Raw genomic sequence first — 27788 nt, 5'->3', positions numbered from 1 at the left:
CCAGTAGAATGTCCTTGGCCATTCACATCGCTGGCAGATGAAAATCTAATCTCCAAAACAGAACATTTTCAGGAAATCAAAAAAACTGCCATATTTTTCCATGAACGAATATACAATTATACAACTTCAGAAGCTATTTCAAATAGGCCTACAATTTCTTGGTCTCAGAGTCATGAAATGTTCAGAGTAGGCTACATTTGGGCGGAGTTAGCCAACTGCTTTCAATAGCCTATCCCTGCATGTAAAAAAGGAAAATAGGCTAAAATTGAGTAACATGGTTTTCATCCAACAGCGATGGGATGAACTAAAAGCCCTTTGCGGATTCCCTGTGTGTGTGTGTGTATATATATATATATGTGTGTGTGCGCGCGCATGACAGTAGACATCACGGAGATGGATATAATGTATGACATCATAGCAAGGACACAGTCAAGCTTTCATCAACACACTCTTGTGTCCTTAGGTAAACCACTGGATTTGAACCGTGGTTGTCTGCGCAGTCAGTGCGCCACAAGACTGTTAGTCCGCTGAGCTAAAGCCAAACCATTAGGCTATTCATCAGTGTACCGAACCATCTCTTCTACACGCGTTTGTGTGTGTGTGTATCGTTTCGTTGGGCAGAGAGGCTGTCTGATTGACCATATTGGGTGTGGTATCTTGCACACACAAACACACACACACACAATCCCTTATCCGGCGCAAGGGCAAGCGGCGCGGCTGACGCGTTTTGCGCATTTCCTGAAGCTCGCGCTCACACTGGGAAACCGCTGCTGGCTGGAGAAACGGGTGAACGCGCACAGGGAGGGATACAGGGAGAGAAAGAGAGAGGGGAAAACGACAGACAGATTGAGGGGGACCGATAGCCTGTCACTGGTTAGCACTTTAAACCGTGGGACCCACCGGATAAGCAGACAGACATCCCGGGAAAGAAAAGAACCAGTGCTGTTCAAGACATATTCTGTCGGAGCTGTTTACTGAGTCGAGCTGCTTTACAGCCGGCACGAGACACGGTGGAGGGATCGCGGATGTCTAGGTCTCCTTCCCCGCCCTGAGCCCGGGACAGCAGCTGCTCTACCGGGTACAGTCTCTGATCAGATGATCAGGACCGGAGCCGTTCTCTGTGATTCATCATCGGGCTTCTCTCCTTTCCTCCCACCACCGAGACCTATTCTATAGCGTCGTTATTCGTTATTTCTGCTAACGACAACCCTCTCTATCTCTGCCATCTGCACGGGACGGACTGTAAACAAACAGAGGGCACCGTCTGTCGTTTGGCCCGACCTGGTTTGGCGCAAGCAGGCTCGGTACCTGACTGTGGGGTGTGTTCTATAGACTATATTAAGAGCGAAGAGGGGTGTTTTTGCCCATGTTTACGTTTTAACATGGCCGTGTGTGTGAGGCAGTGTGTGTAGGCTATGTGTGTGTATCTGTGACAGTGTGTTGTAAATGTCTGACTGTTTGAATGGATTCTGGGATGTAGGATTACCTATCTAATATGGTGACTAGTTAGAAAGGACAGACTTACAGACAGACGGACCATCTGCACACACATACACGCCACCATGCCAGTGTTCAGTGGGGTGTTGAAGGTGCGTGTGTGTGAGGCAGTGGATTTGAAGCCCACCCCCTGGGCACTCCGCCATGCAGGGGGGAAGAACTCATCCTCATTCCTCCTGGACCCCTACCTCACCCTCAACCTGGACCAGACCCACCTGGGACAGACCTGCACCAAGAACAGAAGCAACTCACCTGCATGGAACCAGGTACTGTACCAGATCCACTTCTCCAGGGCAGGGCAGCATTGGTGGCACACTTTTGCTTCAGCCCAACACAAACACCTGAACTCATCATGCGCTTCAGTTTAGGGCTAAAGGTTACAGAGGCAGACTAATGGGCAGAAGGTGGCTGGTGTAAATCTGGCCAGTTGGATATAAATGGACAAAATATATATTATTCTAGTCTATTTTTTCTTGTAGGACTTTACAGCCCAGATGACGGACGGACGGAAATTGGAGATGTCAGTGTTCCATGATGCACCAATCGGATATGACGACTTTGTGGCTAACTGCACCATACAGCTGGAGGACATTCTGCAGAACGGCAGCACGCACTACCAGGCCTGGGTAGGAAGACGTGTGTGTGTGTGTGTGTGTGTGTGTGTGTGTGTGTGAGAGAGAGAGAATCATGCTTGCATGATGACTATCCTTGCCTGAAACATTAATACATGCGTTAGCTCCTCAAGCTAATGCATAGGCTTTAGCTCAGCAGGCTAACAGAGTTTGTGGCACACAGGCTAAATTAATTTTGTAACATTTGTGTCTGTCCGTACCTGTGTGTGACGTGTAGAGGTTGAGGGGGCCTGCTGAGGGCTGGGATGGTGAGTATGTACAGTGCCTGCAGAAAGTGTTCATGCTCCTTGATTTATTACACATGTTGATGTGTTACAGCCTGATTTCAACATGGATTGATATTGTCTGCACACAAAATCCCATAATGACAAAGTGAAAACCTGTTTTTTAGAAATGTTTGTAAATGTATTGAAAATGAAATACACAAATATAATATCTCATTACATAAGTATTCACACCCCAGAGTCAATACCTGTTAGAATCACCATTGGCTGTGATTACAGCTGTGAGTCTTTCTGGGTAAGTCTCTAAGCGCTTTGCACACCTGGATTGTACAATATTTGCACATCTAAAAAAATTTTTTTTATTCTTCAAGCTCTGTCAAGTTGGTTGTTGATCATTGCTAGACAGCCATTTTCAAGTCTTGCCATAGATTTTCAAGCTGATTCAAATCAAAACTGTAACTAGGCCATTCAGGAACATTCAATGTCGTCTTGGTAAGGAACTCCAGTGTCTATTTGTCCTTGTGTTTTCGGTTATTGTCCTGCTGAAAGGTGAATTAATCTCCCAATGTCTGGTGGAAAGCAGACTGAACCAGGTTTTCCTCTAGGATTTTGCCAGTGCTTAGCTTTATTCCGTTTCTTTATAACCCCCAAAACTCTTGAGTCCTTGCCGATGACAAGCATACCCATAACATGATGCAGCCACCACCATGCTTGGAAATATATAGAGTGGTACTCAGTGATGTGTATTCAGGACATTTTTTGCAGTTTTACTTTAGTGCATGTTTTGTCATTTTTATTCCGTACCGGCTTCCTTCTTTTCACTTTGTCATTTAGGTTAGTATTGTGGATTAACTACAATGTTGTTGATCCATCCTCAGTTCTTTCCTATCAAAGCCATTAAACTCTGTAAAAGTCACAATTGGCCTCATGGTGAAATCCCTGAGCGGTTTCCTTCCTCTCCAGCAACTGAGTTAGGAAGGGCACCTGTATCTTTGTAGTGACGGTGTGATCATCCATGTAGTGACCATCCAAGGTGTAATCAATACCTTCACCAAGGGATATTACATTTCTGCTTTTTTACATTTCACCCATCTGGCAATAGATGCCCTTCATTGGAAAACTTCCCTGGTCTGTGTGGTTGAATCTCTGTTTGAAATTCACTTCTCGACTGAGGGACCTTACAGATAATTGTATATGTGGGGTACAGAGATGAGGTAGTCTTTCAAAAATCATGTTAAACACTATTATTGCACACAGAGTGAGTCCATGCAACTTATGTGACTTGTTAAGCATATTTTTACTCCAAAACGTATTTAGGCTTCCCATAACAAATGGGTTGAATACTCATTGACTCAAGACATTTCTAAAAACATAATTCCATTCTGGGGTATTGTATGGTAAGGCCAGTGACACAAAATCCAAATGTAATCATTTTTAAATTCAGGCTGTAACACAACAGGGTGTGAATACTTTCTGAAGGCACTGTCACCCCCCCCCCCCAGGGTTTCCTGTCCTGCTCTGTCAACCGGTATGAGGTCAAAGTGTACAGATCAATGGATCACTCTGATGATCGATCAGTTTTTATTGAAGAGCCAGCCAAGTCAATACTCTCTCTCTGTACTGCTACAGCTAGTTACCCTCTCCCCTCCTCTCCTGTCTCTGTGGTGACATCACTGACTATGGCCTCCTGGGTAATAACTGGATGGTTGCCGGGCAGTGACATCACTGGCTACGCCCCTCAGTGACCCTCTGTAGAAGTAGGGCAGACTGGGCTTAAGATGCCCTTGTAAACACACACACACACACAAATGGGCCAGTGCATTCACAAGCACAAAGGCACTGGAAAAGGAAACCTGATCAACAATACAATGTGTGTGTGTGTGTGTGTGTATCTAGTGTGTGTCATATATGGCCTTAGTGAAAGGGAAGCAATAGGGTGAAATTTGAGAACTCTTTCTGTGTGAGTTGACGTGTGTGTGTTTGCTGAAAATGCTGAAATCTCAATTCTGAGAATTTGTCTGTGATGTTGGAGGCTGTCATCGAACCCAAACTCTCCAGAGAGAGGGAAAGGATGGATCTTTATTCAGACATTTTAATTGATCTATTTAAACAATGTATCAACATTTCTGTTGCCATTATTACAAATGTACCCACTAATGAATTTCCCTATTATATCTCGAGATGTACTAGTCATCAGTAACAATGCATGTCATTTTAATATGATGTTATTGGGGTTTCACTGTGATTTTTTAAAAGTGATTTTATTAATAAATAGCTTTTGAAACTGGAGGGAGAAGAAGAGGGACAGAGAGATGATGACAGCAAGGGGTGCAGACACAGTGGAAGTGTAACGTGTGTGTGTGTGAACTGCCAGTGTGTGTGTGTGTGTCAGGTAGTGAGAACTCAGATGTGTATTTAATGCTGGCCTCAGTCTCCAACCTACTTTAGGTTCCCTAGACACCAGACACTTACAGATCACACTCAATGATACAGTGTGTGTGTGTGGCTAGGGCTGTATCCCTGCATTCTAATTGGCTAACCGGATTAATGAGGTGAACTAATTTTTCCATGTCCATGGCGACAGTAAAGTACTTAAAGTCTCAGTCAGGCAATGTCTCTGAGTGTGTAATTCTAACTTAGCCATATTGTTGTATGTATGTGTGTGTGTGTGTATGTGTGTGTGTTTATATTAGGTCTACATATGTATTGTTCTGTGTGTCTGTGTGTGGTGGCAGATCTGCTGTATGACAGGCAGAGCGTTGCGTAAGAGGATCTACGGCTGTCCAGAGCTTAACCAAGGATTTAACCCCCATCCCTCTCTAAATCTCTATCCCTCTCTATCACTCTCTATCACTATCACTCCATCCCTCTCTATCACTCCATCCCTCTATCCCTCTCTATCACTATCACACTCTATCACACTCAATCCCTCCCTATCACTCCCTCTCTATCACACTCTATCACTCCTTCCCTCTCTAAATCTCTATCCCTCTCTCACTCTATATCACTATCACACTCTATCACTCCAGCCCTCTCTATCACTATATCACACTCTCTTTTTATCACTCTCTCTCTCTCTCTCTCTCTCTTTATCACTCTCTCTCTCTCTTTATCACTCTCTCTCTCTCTTTATCACTCTCTCTCTCTCTCTCTTTATCACTCTCTCTCTCTCTCTCTCTCTCTCTCTCTCTCTCTCTCTCTCTCTCTTTATCACTCTCTCTCTCTCTCTCTCTCTCTCTCCCCCCTTGGAAAATGTAAAATACTTGTGAGGCCAGCTGCCATTGACGCTATGAAGGGTGGCAGGTAGCCTAGGTTACAGAAGCAGGTTCAAATCCTGGTGTGGGCAATAAAACATGTGAGAATGAACTGACAACGCTTACCTGTCTCCAGGAGCTATAGGTGCTCCTCTCAATAATATGTGTTTGAATGTCTGGATGTTGGAGATACATTTCCGTCATAACGGTTTGACTATACTACTATTCTATGATGTCATTGGTATGTGTGTGTGTGTGTGCATACAGTGTGTTGTACATCAAAACAGACTGTCTTTCTCTCTCCAGGTTGATTTAGAACCAGAGGGGAAGGTCTATGTGATTATCGATCTGTCAGGATCTTCTACTGAAGGTAAAACTACTCTACCCACAACCCTCTGCTTCACCCACAGCCTCCTGTTCTCCCCACCATCCTCTGCTCCCCCCACAACCTACTGTCCTACGCATAGAGAGCGAGGTCAGACACCAGCCCTAGGGCTATTGTTGGAAGGCCAGTCAGTAGAGCTCTGTGTCTGTGTCTGTGTGTGTGTGTGTGTGTGTGTGTGTCTCTCAATCGATTCTCACCCCTTTGTCCTACACCCCGTCTCACACAAGCTCTGACTCGCTCTCCCCCCCCCTCTCTCTCTCTCTCGATCTCCCTCAACATGTCAGTGACTAGATCAATATGATATTACAGTCTGATGCCTGACAATGTAGATGTTGTGGCGTTTAATCATTGGTTAATTTGTGCAGCTGCTTCCCTGACCCCCCCCTCACCTGAACTTCCTCCCAGTTCAGCTAGCTAATATATGCATATTATTCATTTGTAATATATTTGTATATAAGGATGGGCAAGAACTGGAGAGTCAAAAAGAATGAGAGAGAGAGAGAGAAGGGTGAGTGAGAAGAGAAAGAGGAGGTATTTTTAGGAGTTATTTTCTCTGCAATCTGTTCTGTGCTGCTCAGGGGCCTTCTCTCGTCCCCTCCCTTCCCCTCCCTCCGTCATCTCTCTTTCTTCTGCTGCGTATCCTCCTATAATTCTTCTACCTCTATTTCACCATCCACTCCTCTTCGCTCCCTTTACCCTGGTTGTTGAGCTCTTCTATACATTTTCCCCCCATCACTCCTCTCTCACTTTTCCTTATTTGAGATCCTCTGTGATTGCGTGTGCTTGTGTGTGTGTGCTGTGATTGGACAGTAAGTGTTCTGTGAGTTCATAGTACACCCGTCTCCACGGCAATCACTCACACCTGCCTAACCCCGCCCCTCTGTGTGGTGTGTGTGAACAGATGGATGATGTATTATGTAAAACACACTGATCTCAGTAATGGCCTGTTTAGCTGCTCCACTTTCTTGTTTTCTCTCTCAAACACACACACACACACACACACACACACACACACACACATACTGAACACACACAGTAACCACCTCTGCAAGACAACCTAGAGAGAGCAAGAGAGCGACAGACAGAGAGAGTAGGAGGAGTGGAGGTGGTTCTCTTGTCTCATAAGGCTAATTCGGTCCTAGGGACACAGAGAGAGGGAGAGATGGATGGAGGTAAAGCGATGGGACAGGAAGAGAAGAAAATGTACATTTCTTCATATTCTGTCCTTTGTTGTAGTGCCCACACAGAAAGACATATAGAGAGGTAGAGGAGGACGGAGAAAGCGAGGGAGAAAGATACTGTACTTTTAGGAACGATCTCGTGTGCCCAATCCACAATCGGACCCGAGCCTCTACCCCTGACCTCCCTTAGGCACTGGTGGAGATCTTACAGGATAAGTAATATGGTGCATGGAGTGATTTGGGATTTGCGAATTGGACCCTTCTTTAATGCTGCCTGTCTGTTCGTTAGCCTCAGCAGCCAATGAGAATGAGGAGCGTGTGTTCCGAGAGCGGATTGGTCCTCGGCGGCGGCAGGGGGCCGTCCGGAGGCGTGTTCACCAGGTTAATGGACACAAGTTCATGGCTACGTATCTACGGCAACCGACCTACTGCTCACACTGCCGAGACTTCATCTGGTGAGAAACACATACATACACACACACCAGCATCAGCCCTCTGTTCCATCCTAGAGCTTCCTCTGCTGGTGAGACCCAGATTAAGCAGCGCAGAAATCAGCCCCAGTAATTATCATAGAATACACTACATGACCATAAGTATGGGGACATGCTATAACAGCCTCTACTCTTCTCGGAACGCTTTCCACTAGATGTTGGAACATTGCTGCGGGGACTTGCTTCCATTCAGCCACAAGAGCATTAGTGAGGTTGGGCAATTAGGCCTTGCTCACAGTCAGTGTTCCAATTCATCCCAAAGAAGTTTGATGGGGTTGAAGTCAGGGCTCTGTGCATGCCAGTCAAGTTCTTCCACACGGATCTCTACAAACCATTCCTGTATGAAGCTCGCTTTGTGCACGGGGGCATTGTCATGCTGAAACAGGAAAGGGCCTTCCCTAAACCACTGCCACAAAGTTTGAAGCACAGAATCGTCTAGAATGTCATTGTATGCTGTAGCACTAATTTGAAAGCGTGTCCATATACTTTTGGGGATGTAGTGTATTTACAATTTATTTATTGTATTTACATTACACATAGTAGACACTCTGATCCAGAGCTACTTTCAGGAGCAATTAGGGTTAAGTGACTTGCTAAAGGGCACATCGGGATTTTTCACCTAGTTGGCTCAGAAATTCAAACCAGCTGCCTTTCGGTTTCTGGCCCAATGCTCTTAACCGCTAGGCTACCTGCCGCCAATATCCCTGTTTTCTCTACAAAATGCTGACTTTCTCTCTTTCTCACCCTCTGTCTTTGATTTGATAGGGGAGTACTGGGAAAGCAGGGTTACCAATGCCAGGGTGAGTACAAGTCGTCTGTGTCTGTCTTTCTGCGTGGGTTCTTGCATTATTATGCTGGTTCCAGTGATACCTGAGCATTCTAGAATGAATCGAGACATTATTGAGTTGTCTTTCTGTTGTATTCATATTGTGTGTTGTTCAGTGTCCACTTAAACGTGTGCAATTGTGGACGTGTGTAATTGTGTGTTTGTTGCAGTGTGCACGTGTGTGGTCCACAAGCGCTGCCATGAGCACATCATCACCAAGTGTGCCGGGATGAAGAAGCAGGAGGATACACCGGAGGAGGTATTGCGGACTGTTATTGGTCAACATGGGCACCATAGAGTTATGGCCACCATGATGTCATTTGGTTTGGAAACACAAACTTCTGTCAATTATAAACTATAGGCCTAAATTCCTCTGTGCGCTGGGCATAACTGTGTGCAGAGAGATGCTCCTATAAACTAGGTGTAGATTCCAATCACAGCTCCAAACTCTCCCGAACTCTCCCACCCTCCTTCCCTTTCTCCCTCCTTCACTCCTCCCTCTCTCCAGGTTGGTGCCCAGAGGTTTAGCGTCAACATGCCTCATAAGTTCAGCAACCACAACTACAAGGCCCCTACCTTCTGTGACCACTGTGGATCTTTACTATGGGGACTAATGAGGCAGGGTCTGCAATGCAAGGGTATGGTGTGTGAGTGTGTGTGTGTGTGTGTGTGTGTGTGGTAGTATGCAAGGTGGGTGTTCATTGTCAACAGACGGTTTAAGTATAATGTAGCTCCTAACTATGGCGTGTGTGTGTGTGTAGTGTGTAAGATGAATGTCCACAAGAGGTGTGAGGCCAACGTAGCTCCCAACTGCGGGGTGGATGCCAAAGGCATCGCCAAAGTCCTGGCTGAAATGGGAGTTACCCCTGACAAGATCTCCACTACCGCACAGCGCAGGAAAAAGGTATACACACACACTGACGATGGCAACGATGACAATGTTGACGATAACCGTCTCTTTCCCCTCTCTCTCTCTAGTTACCCCCAGGGCTGGACTCCCAGTCACCTTCAGAACTCTCAGACGAGCTTCCCCTCAGCTCCCCCTCACAGCAAGGTAACACACAAACACACTCACACACACACACATGGTCACAAACATACTCGAAGACACAGAGTTGTCTGACTTCCTTTATGTGTGTGTGTGTGTGTGTGTGTGTGTGTGCGCAGAGCTGTCCGAGTTGGAGCGGCTACAACCGGGGACGTCGCTAGAGATGCAAGGTTCTCCCTCTTCCTCCACCTCCTCCTACGCCTCCTCTACCTCGCGGGAGAACGGAGCAGTGAAGAGGACGCTCAAAGACTTCAGTTTCATTAAGGTCCTGGGGAAAGGAAGCTTTGGGAAGGTGAGGAGGAGGAGGAGGAGGAGGAGGAGGGCGAGAGAGGAGCGTAGGTCTGTGGCGGTCGTGACATTTTGTCAGCCGGTAACTGTCATGCAAATAACTGCCGGTCACACGGTTAATTGACCGCTAAATTAACATAAACACATTTAGCATTTGCAGGCATAGCCTACGAGCCACTGATGCAGACCTTTTGAACATCTACATTTAAAAAAAAAAAAAAAACGTAATAAATCTATTTTATACAGCCTACACCAGAGATGGGCAGCTCCACTTTTTCCCCATCCCTAGCGGACACCGCCGGTTAAACTAATTGCGTTCTAATCTGAAGATCATAATTAGGCGATTATTGGAGTCAGGTGTGTTAGCTGGGGCCGGGGCAGAAGGTGTGACACCAAATCAGGCCTCCGAGGACTGGAGTTGCCCATCCCGATCCTACACCATCGGTACGTCCTACACCATCGGTACGTCATTTACTATAGGCAGGTCTAAAGAAAACATGATGTGAAGGAAATGTAGCCTATTTTAGATGAACAAAATAGCGTATTCTGAGTCGTTCTTATGTTTGGCCCTGATCTGGCTATGCCATATGGCTACAGGCTCTACTAGTTGATTTAGCAGACAATATTAGCTTATAATTCTCGTGGGATTATTATTTTATATTATTTTATAGTAAGAACAATACAATTGAACATAGCTGAATAAAATAGAAAGGATATTTTTCTCAGGTAGTGCACACATGCAGCTATTCTGTGTTGAGCGGTTAACAAAGAAACCGGTCCTCCTATATGCTTCATTTAGAGTTATTTATGCAACTTTACTTGTGATATAAACGTTGGGCTATATGTTTCGATTTCTAACACATTCTAAGGCTGCATGATGCTACTCCAATGATGATTTGAAAAAGACACATGAAGAGTTTCTCAGGCTGTGCACCGCCCCAATGCTTTTTTGGTTTTTACATGATTCCATGTGTGTTATTTCATAGTTTTGATGTCTTCACTATTATTCTACAATGTAGAAAGTAGTCAAATGAAGAAAAACCCTATTCTATAATGTAGAAAATAGTACAAATGAAGAAAAACACTTGAATGAGTAAGTGTGTCCAAACCTTTGACTGGTACTGTAATTACAAATCATTTGTAGACTGCAAATTGAGCGCAAGAAGCCCAAACAGATATAATGTTTGACTGAAACATAATAATTTTAAACCTTTCTTACATTTGTATACAATCACCTGTCTCTCTTATGCGTGGGCCCTCCAACCCTGTTCTTAGGCCTTTAGGTTACACTTGGGAGTTATTTGGCCACTTGAGTTGTGATACAAACCTTATCAAAACATATAGGCCTATGGGTCGTGCTGTTTCTGGCCTTAAGGCTGCACACGCTGGGCGTCATTCACATGTGAAAATATTCTCACCCACTATTCTCAATTTAATCTTGTCTTTACATATACTAAATAATACATGTGTGAAATTATACTGAACAAAAAATATAAACGCAACATGTAAAGTGTCGGTCCCATGTTTCATGAGCTGAATTCAAAGATCCCAGAAGTGTTTCATATGCACAAAAAGTGTATTTCTCTCAAATTTTGTGCACAAATTTGTTTACATTGCTGTTAGTGAGCATTTCTCCTTTGCCAAGATAATACATCCACCTGACAGGTGTGGCATATCAAGAAGCTGATTAAACAGCAGGGTCATTACACAGGTGCACCTCATGCTGGGGACAATAAAAGGCCAGTCTAACATGTGCAGTTTTGTCACACAATACAATGCCAATTTACTGATGGAGAAAAATGCATGTCATCCGTATGCACTTGAATAGCTTTTCCCACATCCCATTTTCATGCCATCAAGGTAGGCTACTCTGTTGTAAAGCAAAGCTACGTGCTTAACATTAGGACAGTTGAGAAATTAATATAGTAGGCCTAGCTTATAGAAAGCTGATGGGATCCTCCTCTTTTTAGTGGAAGCCATCAAAACTCTGTTTTGTCACACAATTACATAGCATAGCCTATAGAAATATTGCACAGCATGTGCTTATAGGAATGATAATTGAATTCCATCAACCAGCTATGAGGAGCTGGCTCTCGCTGCTCAACAGGTGATCCGATTCCACTCAAACTCTGATGAAGTGTTTGATGTGATTTTTGATTGTATTTGCATTGATGTCAGTGTGATTAGAGGGACAATAGAGCGCTGAGTACCAGCCCATTAGCGAGTTCGGTAGGCTACTAATGACCATCAGAGGCATCAGAGTGCAGTTTTGGAGAACCCCAGTTCCCGTGACTCAACTGGCCACCGTAACAGCCCTAGGAGGAGGGAAAGAGGAGCAAGGGACGGAGAATGGACATGGGGATGGAGCTGGTGTTTAAGGGCTGTGAGGAGGTGTAAAGTCTCTCTTTTTCCCTCTCGCCCCTCCCCTCTCTCCCCCCCCCCACTCCCTCTGCAGGTGATGTTAGCAGAGCTGAAAGGCAGTGAAGAGGTGTTTGCAGTGAAAGTGTTGAAGAAGGATGTGATCCAGCAGGATGACGATGTGGACTGCACCCTGACAGAGAAGCGTATCCTGGCCCTGGCACGCACACACCCCTACCTCTGCCAGCTCTACTGCTGCTTCCAGACCCGGGTACACACTACACACACACACACCCCTACTTCTGCCAGCTCTACTGCTGCTTCCAGACCTGGGTACACACTACACACACCCCTTCCTCTGCCAGCTCTACTGCTGCTTCCAGACCCGGGTACACACTACACACACACACACCCCTACTTCTGCCAGCTCTACTGCTGCTTCCAGACCTGGGTACACACTACACACACCCCTTCCTCTGCCAGCTCTACTGCTGCTTCCAGACCTGGGTACACACTACACACACCCCTTCCTCTGCCAGCTCTACTGCTGCTTCCAGACCCGGGTACACACTACACACACCTCTGTCTCTGCCAGCTCTACTGCTGCTTCCAGACCCGGGTACACACTACACACACCCCTACCACTGCCAGCTCTACTACTGCTTCCAGACCCAGGTACACACATTACACACCCCTACCTCTACCAGCTCTACTGCTGCTTCCAGACTCGGGTACACACTACACACACCCCTTCCTCTGCCAGCTCTACTGCTGCTTCCAGACCTGGGTACACACTACACACACCCCTTCCTCTGCCAGCTCTACTGCTGCTTCCAGACCTGGGTACACACTACACACACCCCTTCCTCTGCCAGCTCTACTGCTGCTTCCAGACCTGGGTACACACTACACACACCCCGACCTCTGCCAGCTCTACTGCTGCTTCCAGACCTGGGTACACACTACACACACCCCGACCTCTGCCAGCTCTACTGCTGCTTCCAGACCCGGGTACACACGTCACACACCCCTACCTCTGCCAGCTCTACTGCTGCTTCCAGACCCGGGTACACACTACACACACCTCTGTCTCTGCCAGCTCTACTGCTGCTTCCAGATCCGGGTACACACTACACACACCCCTACCACTGCCAGCTCTACTACTGCTTCCAGACCCAGGTACACACATTACACACCCCTACCTCTACCAGCTCTACTGCTGCTTCCAGACTCGGGTACACACTACACACACACACACCCCTACCTCTGCCAGCTCTACTGCTGCTTCCAGACCTGGGTACACACTACACACACCCCTTCCTCTGCCAGCTCTACTGCTGCTTCCAGACCTGGGTACACACTACACACACCCCGACCTCTGCCAGCTCTACTGCTGCTTCCAGACCCGGGTACACACTACACACACACACCCCTACCTCTGCCAGCTCTACTGCTGCTTCCAGACCCGGGTACACACTACACACACACACCCCTACCTCTGCCAGCTCTACTGCTGCTTCCAGACCCGGGTACACACTACACACACACAGCCCTACCTCTGCCAGCTCTACTGCTGCTTCCAGAACTGGGTACACACTACACACACCCCTTCCTCTGCCAGCTCTACTGCTGCTTCCAGACCCGGGTACACACCATACACCCCTACCTCTGCCAGCTCTACTGCTGCTTCCAGACCTGGGTACACACTACACACACCCCGACCTCTGCCAGCTCTACTGCTGCTTCCAGACCCGGGTACACACTACACACACACCCCCTACCTCTGCCAGCTCTACTGCTGCTTCCAGACCTGGGTACACACACACACACCCCTACCTCTACCAGCTCTACTGCTGCTTCCAGACCCGGGTACACACTACACACACACAGCCCTACCTCTGCCAGCTCTACTGCTGCTTCCAGAACTGGGTACACACTACACACACCCCTTCCTCTGCCAGCTCTACTGCTGCTTCCAGACCCGGGTACACACCATACACCCCTACCTCTGCCAGCTCTACTGCTGCTTCCAGACCCGGGTACACACTACACACACCCCTACCTCTGCCAGCTCTACTGTTGCTTCCAGACCCGGGTACACACTACACACACACACCCCTACCTCTGCCAGCTCTACTGCTGCTTCCAGACCTGGGTACACACTACATACTACACACACCCCTACCACTGCCAGCTCTACTGCTGCTTCCAGACCTGGGTACACACTACATACTACACACACCCCTACCACTGCCAGCTCTACTGCTGCTTCCAGACCTGGGTACACACTACACACACACATATACACTCACACCCCAACCCTCTCCCTGCTTCTCCAGGACCGTCTGTTCTTCGTGATGGAGTACGTGAACGGAGGTGACCTGATGTTTCAGATCCAACGCTCCAGGAAGTTTGACGAGGCTCGCTCGCGCTTCTACGCCGCTGAAGTTACCTCTGCACTCATGTTCCTGCACCGCAACGGGGTCATTTACAGGTAACGTCCGACCTTTAACCCCTGACCTTGAACCACAGCCCACACGTGCCGGCACAACATGAGAATTATATCGTGGCAACTGCAGTTGTTGTACCAGTGTTATGTTTTTCTGGTTGTTGGTGGCAACCATGTCCTCTCTCTCTCCCTCTCTCAGGGATCTGAAGTTAGATAACATATTGTTGGATGCAGAGGGACACTGTAAGCTGGCAGACTTTGGCATGTGTAAGGAGGGAATCATCAATGGAGTCACCACCACCACATTCTGTGGCACACCTGACTACATAGCCCCTGAGGTGAGCTGAGCCAGTGTTACACACATTTCTGCCCCCTACGGTGTTTTTAAAGCCTCAGATGTTAAAGCGAACGATGATGGTGTGGGTGTGTGTGCGTACGTGCGTGCGTGTAGATCCTGCAGGAGTTGGAGTACGGTCCATCAGTGGACTGGTGGGCTCTGGGAGTGTTAATGTATGAGATGTTGGCTGGCCAGCCTCCGTTTGAAGCAGACAACGAAGACGATCTGTTTGAGTCTATTCTCCATGACGATGTCCTCTACCCTGTCTGGCTCAGCAAGGAGGCTGTATCCATCCTCAGAGCTGTATGTACCATCCCTCCATCATTATACACCTTTGTCTATCTCATCCCTCCATCCATCCCTCTTACATCTGTTTGAATGGATATCTCCCTTTCTGTTTTTCTCTATTTCTCTCTTTCTCGCTCTTTCTGTCTTTCTCTAACATCTTTGTGTCTGTACTGATCTCTCCCTTACTGTGTTTGTGTGTGTGTAGTTTATGACAAAAGCTCCAGCCCAGAGGTTAGGGTGTGTGTTGTCTCAGGGCTGTGACGAGGCCATTAAGAAACACTCATTCTTCAAAGACATCGATTGGACCCTGCTGGAGCAGAGACGACTCAAACCCCCCTTCAAACCACGCATTGTAAGTCACAAGCACACGCACCTGCACACACACAAACACGTGTCTCCTGGTTTACTCCACCTCTCTCTCTCTCTCTCTCTCCTGCTCTCTCTCTTCTCTCTCTGTAGAAGACGAGGCGTGACGTGAATAACTTTGACCAGGACTTCACCAGAGAAGACCCAGTGTTAACTCCCACAGACGAGGCTGTTATCAGGCAGATCAACCAGGAGGACTTTAAAGGCTTCTCTTTCTGTGCAGAGACACAGACTTGAGAACTCTACGGTTTAGGTGTGTTGTATAAAGCCTGTGTTGATTGGTTACAAAGTGTTGTGTCTGTAGGGAAGTCTGAAGCATGGACCGGTGCTACTGGTTACTATTATTATTACTGTCCACTGTAGTGAGAGAAACTATACCTTGGGTCAAGTACATCTGTCAAATACATTCGTAAAATACCTGTGTTGTGCTTTATTTGGTTTGTCTGGTACAAAGGAACCAATAGAATAGTCCCAAAATTGCAAACTCCAATGTGAAAGAAACGCACCGCCTGACCCTGATTATATATATATTTTATCGGTGTGTTTATTTCTTGGCTGGATATGTATTGTATTGTTTATTTTCTTGACTGGCAATGTATTTGATTGGTTAATATTGTTTTGTTTGTACAGTTTGTTTCATTTGCTTATGCGTCAGCGTCCCACTGGTTCATTTCAACTACTTTCACCCAATCAGAGATGAGTAGTCCTCAATGTAGTACAGACTACCTCACTCTCACACTCCGTGTGTGTGTGTGTGTGTGTGTGTGTGTGTGCGTGCGTACATTTGTGACTTTCATTCCCATAGTACCCCCCCTATTCCCAGAAGCCATTTCTCTCAGCCAAAACGACTTTTAGTTCCTGCTGCTTTTCTACTGATATTTCCTTTTTATGTTCTGTTTTGTAAATTGTCAACAGTAGCTAGTGGAGGGAATCGCACCCTTCCCTATATAGTGCACTACTTTATGTACACACACAGGCGCACACACATCCACACACTCTCTAAGAATAATTGTGTATAGTGTACAGTGTTAAATACAGAGGTGGTTCATATAGCAGGCCTGTTAGAGGTGATGTAGTGATGCTATGTGCACCCCGGGGTACAATTGTTCCTGGTCACACTATTTCACTGTGCCAAATGTAGTGTAACAGCAGGAGGGGTGTCGTTTTGTCTGTCTGCTTATAATAAATATTCAACTGTCAACATGAAACTACCTCTCTCCCGCTCTCTCTAACTGAGCTGTGTGTGTGTGTGTGTGTTTAAAGGTGCTGCACAGTGGTAATAAATTCCACATAAAATAATTTCTGAGTAACAATAACGTCCCTTACACCGAGTGCACAAAATATTAGGAACACCTGATCTTTCCATGACAGACTGACCAGGTGAATCCAGGTGAAAGCTATGATCCCTTAATGATGTCACTTGTTAAATCCACTTCAATCAGTGTTGATGAAGGGGAGGAGACGGGTTAAATAAGGATTTTTCAGCCTTGAGATAACTGAGACATGGATTGTGTTTGTGTGCCATTCAGATGGGGAATGGGCATGACAGACATTTAACTGCTTTTGAAGGGTGTATGGTAGTAGGTGCCAAGCGGACTGGTTTGCCTCAAGAACTGCAACACTGCTGTTTTTGATGCTCAACAGTTTCCCGTGTGTATCAATAATGGTCCACCAGCCAAAGGACATCCAGCCAACTTGACTGTGGGAAGCATTGGAGTCAACATGGGCCAGCATCCTTCTGGAACGCATTACACACCTTGTAGAGTCCATGCCCCAACGAATTGAAGCTGTTTTGAGGGCAAAAGGGCGGGGTACAACTCAATATTAGGAAGGTGTTCTTAATGTTTTGTACACGGTGTATAATTGTTTGTTTGACTATAATTGGTTTCAATTAAATGAGCCAAAAAGAAACTAAATCAGTGTTTGTGCAAACCACAATATGGAGCAAATGGATCCTTTGCCATTTTCTTGTGTAAGTAGCATTTAAATTGTTGTGCACAAGGAATTACATTTATGCTTCTGATGATCTTAGACAGTTCTACTAATCTCTGCTCCTCAAGAGTACAGTATGACACAGGTTGTGTTCTATTCTGCCACCGCAGCCCAAAGGACCCACTGGGCACACACTGGTTGAATCAACGTTGTTTCCACGTCATTTCAATGAAACTACGCTGAAACAACGTGGAAGAGACGTTGAATTGCCCAGTGGGGAAGTTATCAGAGGGATACTAGCGTAACTAATACGGCAGAAGGTAGAGCTGTTGGGCTCTGCGGGGCATGTGAGGACGTGAAAAAGACACCCATGATTCAACAAAACACGGTAGAGTCTGGGGAAATGACCGTTTTTAGCAACGAACATCAAACCACAGACAGACAGCTCCCTGTTTTCATCTGCAGTACGCCACCAAGCCCATCAATCAGGAAACGAAAGGACATTTGCATGAGACAGACAACAAAGAGATCACTAATAGAGAGAGACAGCGAGAGAGAGAGAGAGAGAGGGAGATGTAGTGATGCAAAGTAAAGGAGTGATGGACATTTCAGAAGCTAGACCGAGAAATAGTTGTTCCATTTCTGCAGAGAACCCGCGTGAATAGATGCACAACGTTCAGTTCAACACGTTTTGAACATGTCCGTGCCTGAAGTGTAACTTACTGTGCTCTACGATGGCGACACCTGCTCCTGTCCCCGAGCTGCCACGGGCTACTCTGAAGGAGCATTTCACACACATGGTTGGACATTTCACTGGTACCTGACTCAGAACGTACCAGATGGCTTTCATCTCATCCCCACGGGCCATCTGGAGAACGCCGACAGGCAAGACACCGCGGATACCATGGTGAACTCCCACGGCCACGATGGAGCTATGACGATCTCCCTGGAAATCATGAAGATGAATCAGAAGTGAATGGCAGATCACCAAGGTGGGTATACCATATTCTTTCACTCCTGCACTGCTTAGTATTGCTTGAGAAAAGAAATATGCTGGAAAAATCTGTGTAGGAGTTGAGAAAAAAACTATTCTCTTTCACTCTCTCTGTAAAGGCTGAGATTGATGGAGCAGCTGCCTCAATTCCGGTTCCTGCCTCTCCTGTCTACCTCACCTGTACATCTCAGACTGACGGCCATGTTGTGGCCCCTTCACACCCTGTCTGCTATATTGATGGTCCAATTCACTTCAACATCAGAGTCAACTCCAAAGATGGTAAGCAGCCTACATACTTCTAAAGTATTGATGAGTTCTAAAAATGTAAATCCCCTTGCGTTAAGTATTTCAAGTCATTTATCTTGTTCTTTCCTCTCTCCACTTCTCTGTCTCTCTTCTCAGAGCCCGTCGTTTAATCTAAAGAATCACCTGCCTGTCTCACCATGTTTCAATCTGTTCCTGTAAAGACTGAGGACAACGGTAAGACAGATAGAATGGGGTGTTTGGCAGTCTTACTGTAGATCTGTATGGAGAAGGTTGTTCGGGCAGTGGTAAGAACAGGGAAACGCTTTGGAACTGAAGTTGATTTTGGTATGAGGATCCACAAGATTGCAACGTTGTCCAGTAACCTGTATTTAGAGAGCGCAAGATCAAACAGCCCTTGTCGTGGCAATTTCCTGTATTACCAAATGAGGAGAGTTACAAACCACACACCAGTCAGAGCTATACTTAAACTTCATCTTTAATAATATGAGCTTTACCATAGCCCTTTTGATTCTCAGATCAATTCTGTGTCAATAATGAATTCTGAGAGTGCCTACAGAAGAATACAAAGATCTTCTATAGCCAAGATACACCCCTCTCAACTTACATGACGAACCACACATCTTAGGAACAGTTCACAAAGAAAGACTTTTACTTGAGAGAGGAGTATCCCATAGCCAGATAGCATTCGCTATAAATTGTCGTTCTGTTTGGTCTCTAAGACGAGGTTCAAATCTCGTTCCTGGTACTTCATAGTACAAAAACATTACCTCATCCAAGGCATGACTCAATTGTCAATTCAAGATACTCCCATCTTAAGTAAACCCCCTCTTGACCCCACTCCTGGACAAGCTCACTGAGGGGAGTGACTTGCGCACAGACATTGTGGAGACAAGTAATTGGTTCCCCCTTAATCACGCCATCCCTTCACATGGTTTAACAGATACATTCACATATGAAGACAATGTTCCTGTTCTCTTCCATTTCTGATATTCTGCATAGCACCAGTGACATACTAAAGACAAGCCTGACCTCTCCCCTCTCTGGGCCCCAAATGACTAAGCCCCAAGTGACTGAGCCCCAGCTGAGAAAAAAGTGCAACTGCCAACACTATAGTCCAAAAGGATACATTCTAATGACAAGTATCTCACATAATATGCTTATGTAAATAAAACATCTTATCTATGTTACCCAACTAATTCTGATTCATCCGCCACGCCCTAAACCTGCATTATTATACTGCAGTCTCGAAACAGTTTCAGTTTGAGTGGAATATTTACAGGATAATCCACAGAACCATCTATTTTACAAACACAGGATCCTTTTTATACTGTTTGTCACTTGTTTATTATACCAGGTGAGCGAATCTAGAGGTGCCAACTTTTGTATTATTATTATTTATGAATATATATTTTAACCCATTAGGGAGGACACATGTTTTAACATTTTTATTTATTTACAGCTTTTATGCTACATGTACATACATTTTACATACATGGAGAGGTGCCAACTAAAACTCAATCTGAAAAGGAGGTTCTACTATGTGTTTGAAGCCTGTTTTGCATGTCACATACCTGTCACATATCAGTTTGCAAACAATGTCTGAAAAAAAGTCATTGAGTTAATAAAGCTGCATACTAGCATGGTCTCTTTTTTGTATGTTTTTTTGGGAGAAAGGCAGCTCCAAAATGCAGGTGTTTCAGCCTAGCTTAGTGTTTTCTGTTGTGGTGGGGCACCCAAAGGGAACTACGGAGTGTAGGGGTTGGTAATGTTCTCTAGTCGCGCTGTGATTGGCTCAGTGTTCTGTCACTCATGGGGAGACTACGTCACCGCAAAATCGTATTGTAAGAGCTTTCACTGTCTGCTCATATGCCAACTTTATTTATCCTACTTGGTGTACAGAGAGAATATTGTAAGAATGGCCCATGTTTTGAATTATGTCGCTGTACATTTCAAAAGTGCTGAACAAATAGTTATATTGACTACGTCCATCTTACCTCGCTCATTAATGTCTTAATCAAAATTACGGATTGCCTCTTATCCGCTCATTGTTCCCTTATGCCATAGTTTGCACATGTCAATTGTCAGTAGAAGCCACATTTGTCTCTTGATACTCCCCATCCCGGATCCGGGATCGTGAATAAAGCCTCAGGCTCATTAGCATAACACAACGTTAACGATTTCTGAAAATCGCAAATAAAATGAAAATAATGCGCCTGCTCTCAAGCTTAGCCTTTTCTTAACAACACTGTCATCTCAGATTTTCAAAATATGCTTTTGAACCATAGCAAATCACTAATTTGTGTAAGAGTATGCTAAGCTAGCTTAGCATTTTGAGTAGCATTTAGCACGGAACATTTTCACAAAAACCAGATAACCAAATAAATAAAATCATTTACCTTTGAAGAGCTTCGGATGTTTTCAATGAGGAGACTCTCAGTTACATAGCAAATGTTTAGTTTTTCCTGAAAGAATCTTTGTGTAGGAGAAATCGCTCCGTTTTGTACATCACATTTGGCTACCGAAACGAACCGAAAATTCAGTCACCAAAACGTCAAACTTTTTCCGAATTAACTCCATAATATCGACCGAAACATGGCAAACGTTGTTTTGAATCAATCCTCAAGGTGTTTTTTCACATATCTCTTCATTGATATGCAGTTCGTGGAAGCCTGCTTTCCCCTCAGAATCGTATGGAAAAATACCAGCAGCTGAAAAAGACGCACCAATTTCGACGGAGGACACCGGGCGGACACCTGGAAAATGTAGTCTCTTATGGTCAATCTTCCAATGATATGCCTACAAATACGTCACAATGCTGCAGACACCTTGGGGAAACGACAGAAAGGGCAGGCTCATTCCTCTCGCATTCACAGCCATATAAGGAGACAATGGAAAACGGAGCCTCAAAAATCCTGCTGGTTTCCTGGTTGCCGTTTCATCTTGGTTTTGCCTGTAGCTCCCGTTCTAGGGCACCCACAGACAATATCTTGGCAGGTCTGGAAAATTCTGAGTGTTTTCTTTCCAAAGCTATCAATTATATGCATAGTCGAGCATCTTTTTGTGACAAAATATCTTGTTTAAAACGGGAACGTTTTTCATCCAAAAATGAAATTGCGCCCCCAGAGTTTCAAGAGGTTAAGCAAGTCAGCCATACCAGCTACGTTTAAAAAAAAAGGCAGTAAATAAGGCTAAATGAACTGTTTCGCTGCCAGACAAGGCTTCCGCTGGTAGCTAGGTGTAAGCAGTGGTAAGGATTCAACCCATGGTGCTGAAAAGAAAGCTCTGCTGTTGGGACAGCTTTATATAGGCCCTAACAGTTTGTGGGAACCTTTTGTCACCGTTACAGTGCAATTAATGTATTGTTTAGTGTAATGTTGTGGCTTTATAGCATGCACCATGTTTTGGGGAATTTGCCCCAACAAATCGCCACTGGTGGTCGTGGAAATTTCCTGTATTACTAAATAAGGAGAGTTACAAACCACACAGCAGTCAGAGTTATACATAAACTTCATATTTGAATTAAATGAGCTTCACCATAGCCCCGTGACTCTCAGATCAATTCAGTGTCTATAAATGAATTCTCTAAGAGTGCTTACAAAATGGCAACTGAGATCTTTTATAGCAAAGATCCACCCCCCCACAGATCTTAGGAAATTCACAAAGTGCCTTTTACTTGAAAGAGGAGTATCCCCATAGCCAGATAGCATTAGCTATAAATTATTGTTCAGTTTGGTCTCCTAAACCGAGATTGTAATCTCGTTCCTGGTACTTCTTAGTACCAAAACATTACCTCATCCAATGGCATATATCAATTGTCAATTCTAGATACTCCCATCTCATATGCACCCCCTCCTGGATAAACTCAGAGGGGAGTGACTGGCACACAGACATTGTGGAGCCCTTCACATGGTTTAACTGATACGTTGGAAGACACTGTTCAATTCTGACTTCTCCCTTTCTGATATTCTGCATATTACCAGACAGATAAAAGACAAGCCTGACCTCTCCCCTCTCTGGGCCCCAAGTGACTTTTCCCTGGAGAAGAAAGAGGAAAATGCAACTGCCAACAGTATTATCCAAAAGAAGACATTCTAATGACAAATATCTCACATAAGTATTTATGTAAATAAAACATCTTATTTATCAATGTTACCTAACTAATTCTGATTCTACTACGTCATGGTCTACACAGACGTACAAAGCTCAATAATGAACATGAGGTGAGACAGATTGAGACAGCATCCAGGAGACCAGCAACACCAGAAACACCAATCCAATGCAATGACATCTTTCAACCATTCACCTGGACAGGATCAACCTATCAGAACTGTTCTGACAAAAGGGAGTTGCTGGCATCGGGAACAACGTCTCAGTGCAGAAGTTCATTCTGGACTGAGCTGAAGGAAAAGCCAATCAAGATCTACAGTTGATATTTCCTCTTTCTTTTCGACAGCTGAATTTGATGAGCTTCTCTACTGATTCTTAAGGAAACAAAACAATCAGAGATATCAAACTACAAGAAGTATCATGTTTTATTTGTGTTTCGGTGGTCTGGATGAGTGTCGACTTCCTCTAGACTTCCACAACAATGACGTATTGTTTGAGAGCAGTACGTCCACTGAGGTTGACTCGATTCTAACAAACCTCTGCTTCCCTCTGCTCAACTTTGCATAACCTCCCGACTTGCAGCAGACAATCAGATCCCTCCCTGAGTGTGTTGACCAGATGACAGAGGTAAGAGGGTTCAATGACCCACAAAAGGGGGAGTACTTCAGGAAGAGAAATCAGTGATGAGAACCTAGTCAGTAGAATTATCACACACATAAAGACATCAAGAAGCCTCTATGTGCCACATACCTGTACTCTGTTGGATCGCAGCCACCGTTCTGGAGAACAAGCTGGTAAAAGCAGAGAGTGGAGAGACGCCCAAGACACTGACACAGATGTACTCACATTTCCTGGTATTTCAAGAGAAAGACATGAGTCATATGCTTCACAGAAGAGGAAACCTTGGCCCTGAACTCAATGAGAAAAAGCATTGAGTCCCTGTGAAAAACTCCAGCTTTCCAACAGCTGGAGAAAGGCAACCTGATCTTCTATGAGGAAGACGTGAAAGAGTGTGGCATAACCGTCAGGGAGGCGTCTGCGTACTCAGGAGTGAGTACTGAGATCTTCAGTGAGGAACCGACCCTGTGCCAGGGAAAGGTTTTCTGCTTTGTTCATCTCAGTACTCAGGAGTTTATGGTTGCTCGGTATGTGTTTCTCACATTATTCAGTGATCATGTGAATCTATTAGCCAAAGAGCAATCCTTTTTAAAAAAAAACATTTTCCAGTCAGAGATTCATCTTCAACCAGCTTTTACAAAGCAGCAGTGGAAAAGGCCATACAGAGTGAGTGGACACCTGGACCCTTTCCTCAGCTTCCTTCTGGGCCTCTCTCACTGGAGTCCAATCAGGTTCTCCTATGAGACTTGCTAACTCAGAGGATAAGCAGATCACAGACCAACAAGGAAAACAGTCAAGCCCATCAAATATCATTTCAAATGAGAATCCCTCTCCAGAAAGATGCATCGATCTATTCCACTGTCTGAATGAACTACATGACCATTCTCTAGTGGAGGAGATCCAAAGCCACCAGAGCTCAGGAAGTCTATCTAGAGCCTAACTGTCACCTGCATAGTGGTCAGCACTGGTTTTTGTGTTGCTGACTTCAGAAGAGGAGCTGGGTGAGTTTGACCTAAATAAAAACTCCAGATCAGAGGAGGGTCTTCTTAGGCTGCTGCCGGTAATCAAAGCCTCCAGAACAGCCATGTGAGTACAAAATCAACAACAATACCTCAGATCACATCAACAGACACTGCACACACTCTTCTCACTCTTTCAGTTTAGTCAGGTTAAGAGTTGAGTTTATCCATTATGTTTCTTAGGCTGAATCGACGCAAACTCACAGAGAGATGCTGTGAAGCATTGGCCTCAGCTCTTAGTACAAACTCCTCACACCAGAGAGAGCTGGACATGAGTGACAATGACCTGTAGGATTCAGGAGTGAATCTGCTCTCTTCTGGACTGGCAAGTCCACACTGTAAACTGTAAACACTGGGCAGTCCAGACAGTAAACTGTAAACACTGGGCAGTCCAGACTGTATACTGTAAACACTGGGCAGTCCAGACAGTAAACTGTAAAAACAGGGCAGTCCAGACTGTAAACTATAAACACTGGGCAGTCCAGACAGTAAACTGTAAACACTGGGCAGTCCAGACAGTAAACTGTAAACACTGGGCAGTCCAGACAGTAAACTGTAAACAGTGGGCAGTCCAGACTGTAAACTGTAAACAGTAGGCAGTCCAGACTGTAAACTGTAAACAGTGGGCAGTCCAGACTGTAAACACTGGGAAGTCCAGACTGTAAACTATAAACACTGGGCAGTCCAGACAGTAAACTGTAAACACTGGGCAGTCCAGATAGTAAACTGTAAACACTGGGCAGTCCAGACAGTCAACTGTAAACACTGGGCAGTCCAGACAGTAAACTGTAAACACTGGGCACTGTAAACACTGGGCACTGTAAACACTGGGCACTGTAAACACTGGGCACTGTAAACACTGGGCAGTCCAGACAGTAAACTGTAAACACTGGGCAGCCAAGACAGTAAACTGTAAACACTGGGCAGCCAAGACAGTAAACTGTAAACACTGGGCAGCCAAGACAGTAAACTGTAAAAACTGGGCAGTCCAGACTGTAAACTGTAAACAGGGGGCAGTCCAGACTGTAAACTGTAAACACTGGGCAGTCCAGACTGTAAACTGTAAACACTGGGCAGTCCAGACTGTAAACTGTAAACAGGGGGCAGTCCAGACTGTAAACTGTAAACACTGGGCAGTCCAGACTGTAAACTGTAAACAGGGGGCAGTCCAGACTGTAAACTGTAAACACTGGGCAGTCCAGACTGTAAACTGTAAACAGGGGGCAGTCCAGACTGTAAACTGTAAACACTGGGCAGTCCAGACTGTAAACTGTAAACACTGGGCAGCCCAGACAGTAAACTGGTGATAGTAAGGTGAGTGTTTTATAAACACTCTGGTTATACTGGTAGAAAACAAGTATATAAATGTAATATTTGCTTATCACCACTTTTAGAGGCAGCTAAAATGTTTATCGTTTTTCTCTTTTTGTTTCTAGGTTTTCACTTTGTACTTTCACAGTGGTAGGATGTGGTTTTATGTCCTCCCTTCTAAATTCCAACCCCTCACACATGAGAGAGTGGGACCTGAGCTACAATCACCCAGGAGACTCAGGAGTGAAGCTTCTCTCTGCTGTACTGGAAGATACACACTGTAAACTGAGGAAACTTAGGAAATAATGAATGTGAAAAAAAAGACATTAACTCGGTTTGGGATTGAGTGAGACTGTGTGAATCCCAGCTCTGTTTTACTGCCTCTCTCTCCGACAGTGTGGCGTACTGCGCTGAGTTCAGGGTCAGACCAGGACCACAGAGATGCATGTACAGTATGGGTGTGATATTCTACTGAGTTTAATTTTTTCCCCCTCCCAGATACCTGTGACCTCAGACTGGACCCAAACACAGCACACAGAGAGCCCTCGCTGTCTGCGGAGAACAGGAAGGTGATGCGAGGGAAAGAGAGCAGCCGTTTCCTGATCACCCAGAGAGATTTGACTGCTGGAGGAAGCTGCTGTGTAGAGAGGGTCTGACTGGGCGCTGCTATTGGGAGACAGAGTGGAGTGGGATCAGGAGAGGGACATGACTGCTGGTTTTGGATGAAACGCTGTGTCCTGGAGTCTGAACTGCTCTAATGACAGTTACACTACATGGCACAATGACAAGAGCACTGCCATGACCCCCCCCCCCCTCCTCTCTAACAGAGTAGGTGTGTATCTAGACTGGCCGGCTGGCACTCTGTCCTTCTACAGTGTCTCCTCTAACACACTGACCCACCTGCACATGTTCCACTCCACATCCACAGAGCCATTCTATCCAGGGTTTCGGCAAGGCTGGGTGGACTCGTCAGTGTCCCCGTGTCAGGTAGAGTAGCCTCCCTGGAGGAACACCTGAGACTTCAGGGAGATCACACACATTTGTGTGTAACATACAGCAGATGACAAAGATAGCATAACCCCTAAACCTATATTCACATATGTGCTTTGAACCACTCTAGACCTGACTGATAATGTGATGATAAATTAATGGTAATCGGATTAAAGTGCATACTTTTAAACAAGCACTATTCTATTTTTACTATTTTTCTGCAATTGTTTATTAGCTCCACCTGATCCTGGACTAGTGTTGGCTTTAGTAGCAGTGCTCTGCCTGACCTTTCACCCATCTGTTACCTACTAGGATCCCTTATACAGTTGCGGCCAAATGCAGCGAGCTCAAAAATGTACTGGGACAGTGACTCATTTTAGGTTGTTTTGGCTCTGTACTCCAGCACTTTGGATATGATACAACGAATACATGGCTAAAGCTCAGACTGTCAGATTTCATTTTAGGGTATTCTCATCCATATCGGGTGAACCGTTTTGAATTGACGGCACTTTTTGTACATGGTCCCCCCTATTTTAGGAGAGCAAAGGTATTGAGACAAATTCACTTATATGTAGAGTATCATTCAAAAGTTCGGACACACCTACTCATTCAGAGGGGTTGGTTTAAATGCGGAAGACACATTTCAGTTGAATACATTCAGTTGGACAACTGACTAGGTATCCACCTTTTGTTCTTTTCAAGTTTTTTAAAAGTTTTTTTCACTAATTTCTACATTGCAGAATAATAGTGAAGACATCAAAACTATGATAACACATATGGAATCCAAAATGACAAAACATTATTTCCCATTCATTTCTATTGGATACAAAAATAATCTGAAACACAACCAAAACAAACAGCAAATGCATCCAACAAATGCGTCACAAGCTTGATGTAACCATTGCATGCTTGGAAAATAAGGGACC

At 45.2% G+C, this 27788-nt stretch overlaps 1 protein-coding gene across 1 annotated transcript; it reads left to right on the top strand.

The window, feature by feature from the left end:
- The first annotated feature begins 436 nt into the window (after positions 1 to 436).
- LOC135523815 (protein kinase C epsilon type-like) lies at positions 437 to 16825 on the top strand. The gene is made up of 16 exons (XM_064950744.1): positions 437 to 1763; positions 1977 to 2123; positions 5914 to 5977; positions 7463 to 7628; positions 8430 to 8464; positions 8661 to 8749; positions 8999 to 9128; positions 9252 to 9394; positions 9469 to 9544; positions 9658 to 9830; positions 12282 to 12455; positions 14524 to 14678; positions 14833 to 14971; positions 15085 to 15273; positions 15464 to 15610; positions 15718 to 16825. Exons 1-16 carry the CDS (start codon positions 1563 to 1565, stop codon positions 15859 to 15861), a joined length of 2172 nt encoding a protein of 723 aa, XP_064806816.1. The 5' UTR covers positions 437 to 1562; the 3' UTR covers positions 15862 to 16825.
- Positions 16826 to 27788: the final 10963 nt, after the last annotated feature.

The sequence above is a fragment of the Oncorhynchus masou genome, chromosome 31 (assembly GCF_036934945.1).
Source record: "Oncorhynchus masou masou isolate Uvic2021 chromosome 31, UVic_Omas_1.1, whole genome shotgun sequence".
Lineage (NCBI taxonomy): Eukaryota > Metazoa > Chordata > Actinopteri > Salmoniformes > Salmonidae > Oncorhynchus > Oncorhynchus masou.
Note: the sequence above shows the minus strand (reverse complement) of the source record. Positions and strands in the feature narration are given on the sequence as shown.

What these genes read in the sequence shown, in the direction of transcription:
- LOC135523815 (XM_064950744.1), top strand. Translation starts at nt 1,563, where the DNA reads ATGCCAGTGTTCAGTGGGGTGTTGAAGGTGCGTGTGTGTGAGGCAGTG. An exon ending in AGGAGGATACACCGGAGGAG is followed by an intron (nt 8,750 to 8,998) that starts GTATTGCGGACT and finishes CCCTCTCTCCAG; the next exon opens with GTTGGTGCCCAGAGGTTTAG. An exon ending in ACTGCTGCTTCCAGACCCGG is followed by an intron (nt 12,456 to 14,523) that starts GTACACACTACA and finishes CTGCTTCTCCAG; the next exon opens with GACCGTCTGTTCTTCGTGAT.